Genomic DNA, 9015 nt, shown 5'->3' with positions numbered 1-9015 from the left:
CGTGCAATTATTTTATAGTTCGCTAGTGAGAGGGTCGATTTGGTCGCCAGGACAGACAGAAGACGACGTCGCTTGGAATTGTATGCAAACCATTGTTGTACCATAGAATAAGCTTTTAGGGAATAAGAGTTGAAATGATTTTAGGGATCGGGCTGGAGAAAATAGTTGAGCATATATTTATCCTTTAACGGCATTTTTAAAAAAACGCCACTATATCACATGTTTTTGCGTCATTTTTATAACAAACGCTACTATTGATGATGGCATTTGTCTAAAAATGCCGCTAAAGTACTATTTATAGCGGCGTTTATTGGAAAAATGCCACTATAAACTAACCCTATTACAGCATTTGTGCTTAAAATGCCGCTAAATTACTAACCTATTGCGGCGTTTGTTAAAGAAACGCCTCTAAAGTTTCATTTTGTGGCGTTTGGATTGTAAACGCCGCTATATGTTTAAATTTAGTGACGTTTACTCTCCAAACGCCGCTAAAAATGCTGCTACAAAACAGTTTTGCTATAGTGCAAAGTGCAGGTTAACAATATTTTTCCCTCTTCGATTTGGATGGTTATATAATGGCCACTATTCTGATAATTTAATGTTGATTTTTGGGTACAGATGCAGCCAAAAAACATTCCAAAGTCGATGATGGAAGGCGAAACTCCAAGCTTTTTGCCCAGCAACATAAAATGCCCACAAGAACAGTTCTCATCAAAAGGAGTACAAAAGAAGATCTAATAATGGCCAAGAGAATGAAAGCTTTAGGGTTGCCTTATCCAATGACTTCCAATTTTCACACCACCAATGATGCTCGTCCAAATACAGCCGTAAGCAAATCTGCCATTAAAGTTTTGTTTATACACACACACATAAGTTCTTATATGGCTTTTGTTTGTACAGTTTGCTACTGTTCAATATAATAGGCACAATTTTAGAGCCAAAACAACCATGAACGGTTGGGCCCCAAGTACGTCAGCTGTTCAGGCCAGCTATGCCAATCTCTGGATTACTAATGGCCCTATACATGACATCAGTGTTCTTCAAGATGGTTGGGGAGTAAGTAATTGTTGCCTACGGTTTATGTTTTACTCAGGTATTTAAATTGTGGTTGTGAACGCAATTAGATACTATTACGGTCATTATGAATATTGTGGTTGTATTGCCTCTACCGATTAAATTGTGGATGTGATCCACCATCATTGGTGTGTTTTCTCTTAACAATACTATTGACTATAATAATTGTTTCATTATCGGATTGCTATTTAAATTTCTGATTGCAGTCAAAATTTAAGTCCTTCATGCTCTTGGATAATTATTAAGTAACACACGTCAGAGTTTATTCCCCCCCCCCTACAGATTTTACCAACGCTATTTTCGAGCAACTTGACCAGGCTATTAACTTGGACTGTAAGTTTTTTAACTAGAATTTTCCTTACAATAATCTGATTTATATTTACATCGCCTTTTGTGTTAATTTTTGGTGTTTATTGCAACAGGCAGATGGCTATAAATTCACAGGCTGCTTTAATTATCTTTGTCCAGGATTCGTACAAGTTCACCGTCAAATAACCCTTGGTCTTGTTCTAGACTAGCTTTCCGTTTACAATGGCACACAACAAGACGTAGAAATCGGCATATTTAGGGTAATCTTTCTCGATCTTTTAGCAGTGAATATTAATATAATTTTTCTATAAATTTTTCTTTTAATAGTCTAGTGATTACAAGGCAATATCAGTTCATCATGTATCTTAATAACTAACAATACATTCACCATGTAAATATAATTGCTGAAACTCCCTTTAATAATCACTGAAATCGTTTTATGGGTTCAATTTTTTTTTTAATTCTTTAGTAACCAATTGGTTTGATTGCGATAGGATGGAGAATGGTGGCTCAAGATTTTCAACCAATTCGTCGGTTATTGGCCACAAAAAGTGTTCGTTTTGTACGGTGGTGCCAATAACGTTGTGTGGGGAGGTCAGGTTTTCAGCCCTGCAAATGAGCCAAGACCGGCAGTGGGGAGTCGCCATTTCCCTAAAGATGGTCTTCAAAACAAAGCTGCCTACTGTAAGGGCACTTAGATTTGGGACAATGATAATTTGTTTTATCCACCCCCGGATCAACTTGTGGTGTCTGCCAGTATGCCTGATTGTTACGAGGCTAAGCTTGTTGATGGTGCTGTCCAGGGTATCAAATAGCGTACGTGGTCACGTTTTCGGTCGCGTCGCGTTTATTGCGGTTGCTGACAAAACGGATGCCATCACGTTCACTGCGGGTGTGCGGTCGTGATTTTTTTTAATTTTGCTCAACTTATCTTAAAACATAATAAAAATAATTATAATTATAATTATAAGGAATCATTTTTAATGATTTTTAAAGTGTTTTCTAAGAGAAATTGACATATATATAATATAGTTTAACCAAATATAAGACATTAAAAATCCAATGATAAGATAAGATAATTAATTAACGATGGCATTGTGAATACATTATTATTTAAAAGAAATAAAACTATCAATCATTTTATAAAAGAGTTATTCTTCATTGAAAAACTCAAGAATAATATATATATATATATATATATATATATATATATATATTTTAACAATATATATATATCAAATGTAAGCAAAAAGAAAAACACATATCTCATGCAATAATTAAAGCAAGAGCATAAAAGTACGATGTATAATAATGAAAACAACACATACCTCATATAACCTAACTATGTTAAGATGTACAATACTTAAAACAACACATATCTCGTGCAAGCAACCTAACTATGTCAAGATGTTCAACAATCTTCATTATGGATGTCTCTCTTTTAATCTAAAACCAATCAAACAAAGTAAATTAAAATCCAAAAAAATGCTAACTAATTAAATGTCATAGAAAAATATATTCGTTTGGTAGGCAAAACATACCTTAGAAATGGGGTGGTAGCAGTTTCACCAATTAGTGGAATAACGAGGAAGATCAGATCATTTACCTTCTCTTTGAGAGTGATCTCCACTTGATCTCTGTGGTCTTTGTCCCAAAATATATCTAAAAATATAACATTTTCACCTTGATTTTCAATTAATTGAGATGGAGGATTTACTTATGGAGGAGGATACATGTGAGGTGGAGGTGAGTGATACATGAGTGGCGGAGGGTACATTTGAGGCTGATATGGCACACTATAATTAGGAAATGGTGGATAAAAACCATGTGAAGGTTGAAAATATGAAGATTGTCCCAATGGATAAAAACCATGAGTGTTAGTAGATGAATCACTATACCCAGTGTTACTAGAAGTCGATCTTCTGCTGGAAGAAGAACCTTCAGAAGTATGTTTTCTGGTGTCTTTCCCTTTCCCTTTTGATTGAGCTCTTGGTTCACTTGTTTCTCTACTAGATGCAACAGACATATTTCCTTCGAATTCTGACCTATCACGGAAATGTCCACTATCGGTATAAACATATTCTTCTCCATACCGATCAGAAGATCTAAATTCAGCTCCATCACCACTCTGTCTATCATCGTCATCAATTAGACTTAAACCACCACCATCGGGCCAATCACCATTCTGACTTGGTGTTGCACTAGAAATTGAATGAGATAAATTTTGTTGTTGTGATTGATCATCAACATTCATTTCATCATTTGAGTTATCCACATGCAACACACCAACATTTTCACCATCTAATAATGGATTCTCTTTCTCTTGAAGCCATTCTGATAGTGGATCAACATCTTCAAATATATGATCAAGATTGATAGGATTGTAACTAGCGTTTATGATAAGTGCTTAATTTAGTTAATATTTTTCTTTTAAATTACTCTTTAATCATTGGTTTTTGTGGCTTAATTATTCGTTCATTTTCTGTGTAGGACGTTAGATTCTGGAAATTGCACAAAAAGGACAGAACTCTGCAGTTTTTTATTTTCGGAATCAAAGCTAGCTGGAATTCGGATTTGAATTAAACTCAAGTTTAGGATAATATTTTAAACAATATATTTTATCTTTGTATTTTAGTTTAAATAGGTTTTAGTATTTTAATTAAGGTTTAGGATATTATTTTTATATTTTATCTTTGTTTTAGGTATTTTAGTTTAAATAGGTTTTAGTATTTTAATTAGGATTTAGAATATTATTTTAAATATTATTTTTTAGGTATTTTAGTTTAAATAGTTTTAAGTGTTTTAATTAGGATTTAAGAGTTTTAGCTTGTTTTTAGGAATTTGAAGGCTATAAATACCCTCTCACGGTAAGCCTAGAAACATATCTCTCTCATCTGAGAATAAAATCTTCTTTTTCTCTCTAGTTTTCTCTCTATTTTCGCATACTCCTATTTTCTTTTAGATTTTTTTTTTCAATTATGCTAAGTATGACATTGGTCATACTTAGCTAATTTTCTTTCAAGCCGAAGACTAAAGCGAAGGCTCAATTCCAAACGTGAGAATTTTAAGGTACTTAAATCGCTTCAGATTTTCTCTCTATTTTCTTAGCTTACTTTTCAAATCAAAACGATTTCGAAATTGGTTCGGATATTTTTATGGTTAACGTCTGAAGAAGGATTTTCTTATTGAAGCATATTCAACTTCCCGAGAACACATTAGTAAAATTGTTTTCTAAAGAGGAAACTAAGATCAGAATCAGTTATTATTGAAACAACACAATCCGAGTTGGCAGTGAAGAATTATCCTTGTAAGCCGACGTGAATCTTGAAGTAAAAATATGTTTCGATGATTCGAGGAATTTGAGGAAAAGCTGAAGTCTGAGGATGCTTTCACAATAAGTTTTTCTTTATCTCAATCTCTTTAATTTTGTTTATTTTGTTTATTTATTTTATTTAATTCTTATCTTTTATTTTAAAAACAACTTTTAAAAACACTTTTTTTATTTTACTACTATTATTTATTATTTTATTATTTTTCCTTTTATTTATTATTATTTTATTTCATTATACCTTTTTAAATTTACCTGAAATTCTATCTTTCTCTAAAATCAATAAACAGTTTTACTAAATCACAAAAATCATAGTCCTTGTAGATCGACCCTCCTTCTCTATACTACCTTTTCCTTTCTATTTATTAAGAAGCCAGGAATTATTTTGATATCAAAATGATGGTTATCAAATTCGCGCTGTTGTTGGGGGACTAACGGCAAGTACTGATTTATTTTTCTATTTTTTGATTTTTGACCAGAAGAAACCCAGGTGAATTGGCAGATCTAGATCCAGAGATCGAAGCTCGAGCACTAAGAATCCACGCACAAACACTTTGAGAACAAAAGAAAATACAAGAAGAACAAGATTAGAAGCAGAATCAAATCCCGATGGCAGAAGAAAAATAAAACAATCCGAGAGCTAGCCACAACTCATGTCACTCAGACACCATTATGCATTAATTTTCCTAGTAGCGGGACTCCGTTTCAATTAAAGACGAGACTCGTTCATCTTCTTCCCACTTTCCACGGCTTTCCCACTGAAGATCCGTACAAACACTTGTTGGAATTTCACATGGTTTGCACTAGCATGAAACCACATGGAGTTACCGAAGATCAAATTAAATTGAGAGCTTTCCCTTTCTCTTTAGCTTACTTGGCTAAAGATTGGTTAATTTATTTACCTCTAAATTCAGTTAATTCATTGGCTGACATAAATCAAATTTTCTTGACAGGTTCTTTCCAGCAGCTAAAGCAAGCGAGTTACGAAGGAGCATTCTCTCCATTCAGTAAAAGAGTGGAGAAAGTCTTTATGAATATTAGGAGCGATTTAAAAAACTTTGCGCACGTTGTTCGCAACACAGATTAAGTGAGAAAACGTTAATTCAATACTTTTATGAAGGCCTTTTACCAATGGAGATGAAGATGGTAGATGTCGCCAGTGGAGGAGCATTAGTCAACATGACCCCAACAATAACAAGGGAATTGATTTCAACCATGGCAGCCAACTCTCAACAATTTTCAAGTGAACCCAACCAACGAGTTCACGAGATAAGTACATTTTCTCTTGAAAATAAGTTAGATAAATTAACTTAAGTAGTTAATTCACTTGTTGCAGAAAAATCTGGAGCAACAAGAGCATGTGGGATATGTACAAAGCTAGACCATCCGACGGATTGCTGCCAGCTGATACAAGAAGGAGATAATGCAGAAATCAATGCAGTAGGGAACTTTCCAGGTCCTCCACAAAGACAATATAACCCATACAGTAATACTTACAATCCAAGATGGCGAGACCATCCAAACTTCAGTTATGCGACAAATCAAAGACCAACTTATCGACCAAGGCCTCCTCCTCAATAGCAAACTCAAAACTCATCATTGGAGGAACTCATAGGAAAGTTAGAAATTTCACAAGAAAAGTTCATTACATCCCAGGAAAAATTCCAAAGCTGAACCAAAACACATCTTCTCAAACTATGGGAAAATTAGAATCACAAGGAAGAATACCTTCTCAAACGGAGTTAAATCCGAGAGATAATGTTAATGTCATCACACTCTGAAGTGGAAAAGTTATCTCACCCGAAGTTCCAGCAGAAAATGGCGCACATCAAAAAGAACAAGAGGACACGCCACCTTTAAAAATACAAGGTACGTCTGACTCACATCATTCTCTTTCTTCTCATGAAATCACGCCACCACCCTTCCAATCAAGGTTGATGAAGCGTGATAAAAAGAGCTGAAGAAAGGGAGATCTTAGAGGTGTTCCAAAAAGTTCAAGTTAACATACCTCTTCTTGAAGTAATTCAATAAGTACCAAGGTATGCTTGATTATTAAAAGAACTTTGCACTACAAAGAGGAAATTAATGGGGCACAAAAAGGTAAATTTAGGAGAACATGTCTCTGCAATTTTTTAACGAAAACTCCCACCAAAGATGAAGGATCAAGGTATGTTCTCTATACCTTGTAAAATAGGTGATTTTAAAATTAAACGTGCAATGTGCGGCTTAGGAGCTTCAATTAATGTTATGCCATTTTCTATATATAAAATGATTACTAACGAGCCGTTGAAGGAAACAATAATAAACATACAATTGATTGATCAATCTATGATTTATCCAATGGGAGTGATGGAAAATGTCTTGGTAAAAGTCGATGTATTATTTTTTCCTGCAGATTTCTATGTCATTGACATGGAACATGACAGGTTGGAAACTTATTCCGAGGTACTTTTAGGTCGACCCTTCCTAACCACTGCAAATACAAAGATCGATGTTAGAAGTGGTATAAAAACAATGGAATTTGATGGTGAGACGTTAATTTGATGTTTACAAAGTAATGAAATGCCCAGATCATGTTGAAAGAATTAATTATGTTGACGTTATAGATCCTTTAATTGATTAATATATTGAATCTAATCTCTCTTATAATCTTTCTAAGGATCCTGAACTTTGCCATGAAGAGGAAGAAAGGGAGTTTGAAAATATTCATTCAATTAATTTTGATTTTTCTTTATCTTCCTTTAAAACTAAAATTTTACCTTCTGTTTTGCAGGCACCTGAGGTAGAATTGAAGCAATTACCGGGACATTTGAAATATGCCTTTTTGGGCGAAAAGGGAACCTTACTAGTGATCATCTCAAGTAAATTGTTCGAAGGAGAAGAGAAAGCTTTGGTAGCGGTATTGCGCTCTCACAAAGAAGCCATAGGATGAATCATTACCGACATTAAAGGATTAAGTCCCTCGACTTGCATACACAAGATCAAAGTCGAAGAAGGAGCAAAGCCATCATGAGAACGACAACGCCGATTAAATTCACCAATGATGGAAGTAGTAAAAAAGGAAATTCAGAAACTCCTTGATGTCGACGTAATCTATCCAATTTTGGATAGTAATTGGGTAAGTTCGATTCATGTGGTTCCCAAGAAACGAGAGTCACAGTGATCAAAAATCAAGAAGAGGAGTTAGTGCCAACAAGAGTTCAAAATAGATGGCAAGTTTGTATTGATTATAGGAAGTTGAACTCTCTTACTCGAAAAGATCATTTTACTCTTCCTTTTATAGACCAAATGATTGAAAGATTAGTGGAAAACTCATTACTGTTGCCTTGATGGTTGTTTAGGTTTCTTTCAAATCCTAGTAGCGCCAGAGGATCAAGAAAAAATGACTTTTACTTGTCCCTTCAGTACATTTGCATATACACGAATGCGCTTTGGTCTTTGTAACGCATCGACCACCTTTTAAAGATGCATGTTAAGTATATTTTCCGACTATATGGAGAAGGGCATCGAAGTCTTTATGGATGACATCACGGTTTATGCTAACTCTTTTAATGAATGTCTTGATAATTTAACTAATGTTCTTAAAAGATGCTTAGAATATAACCTTGTTTTGAACTATGAAAAATGTCATTTTATGGTTGATAAAGGGTTAATTTTAGGTCATATTGTTTTCTCAAAAGGGATTGTGGTTGATAAAGCTAAAACAGATGTTATACGCTCACTTGCTTACCCCACAACTGTGAGGGAAATTCGTTATTTTCTTGGCCATGCAGAATTTTACCGCATGTTTATTAAGGACTTTTCGAAGATAGCACAACCTTTATGTAATCCACTTAAAAGGATCAAGACTTTTACTTTAATTCAAAATACAAGGATTCTTTCGATTCATTAAAGGAAAATCTTATTTCAACTCCAATTGTTCAGCCGCCGGATTGGAATCATCCCTTTGAACTTATGTGTGATGCATCGAACACTAGTGTTGGAGCCGTTCTCGACCAAAAATAGGGAAAGAGCCACATGTCATAGCCTATACATCCCGAACTTTGGACTCGGCTCAGAAAAATTATTCGACTACGGAAAAATAACTTTTTGCTATAATTTTTGCTTTAGAAAAAATTAGATCTTATTTTCTTGGCACTAAAATTATTGTTTTGCTGATCATACAACTATATGGTATTTGATGAGCAAAAAGGAAGCAAAACCGAGGCTTATCCAATGGATCCTTCTTTTACAAGAGTTTAACTTGGAAATTAAAGACAAAAAGGTATGCGAAAATCTGGTTGCGGATCACTTGAGTCGAATTC

The 9015-nt window shown here is 34.3% G+C and overlaps 1 protein-coding gene across 1 annotated transcript; it reads left to right on the top strand.

Moving 5' to 3' along the window:
- Positions 1-494: 494 nt before the first annotated feature.
- Positions 495-2289, top strand: LOC120133704. The gene is made up of 6 exons (XM_039150231.1): positions 495-534; positions 619-827; positions 901-1056; positions 1497-1580; positions 1878-2067; positions 2141-2289. Exons 1-6 carry the CDS (start codon positions 495-497, stop codon positions 2287-2289), a joined length of 828 nt encoding a protein of 275 aa, XP_039006162.1.
- Positions 2290-9015: the final 6726 nt, after the last annotated feature.

This window comes from Hibiscus syriacus, unplaced genomic scaffold (genome assembly GCF_006381635.1).
Source record: "Hibiscus syriacus cultivar Baekdansim isolate YM2019G1 unplaced genomic scaffold, ASM638163v2 tig00110584_pilon, whole genome shotgun sequence".
NCBI classification, from domain to species: domain Eukaryota; kingdom Viridiplantae; phylum Streptophyta; class Magnoliopsida; order Malvales; family Malvaceae; genus Hibiscus; species Hibiscus syriacus.
Note: the sequence above shows the minus strand (reverse complement) of the source record. Positions and strands in the feature narration are given on the sequence as shown.

Bases quoted from the DNA above. Each gene is read 5' to 3' on its own strand.
- LOC120133704 (XM_039150231.1), top strand. From the start codon at position 495: ATGCTGCTACAAAACAGTTTTGCTATAGTGCAAAGTGCAG. The intron at 535-618 runs GTTAACAATATT...TTTTGGGTACAG, and splicing joins TGCTATAGTGCAAAGTGCAG to ATGCAGCCAAAAAACATTCC. The intron at 1,581-1,877 runs GTTCTAGACTAG...TGATTGCGATAG, and splicing joins GTCAAATAACCCTTGGTCTT to GATGGAGAATGGTGGCTCAA.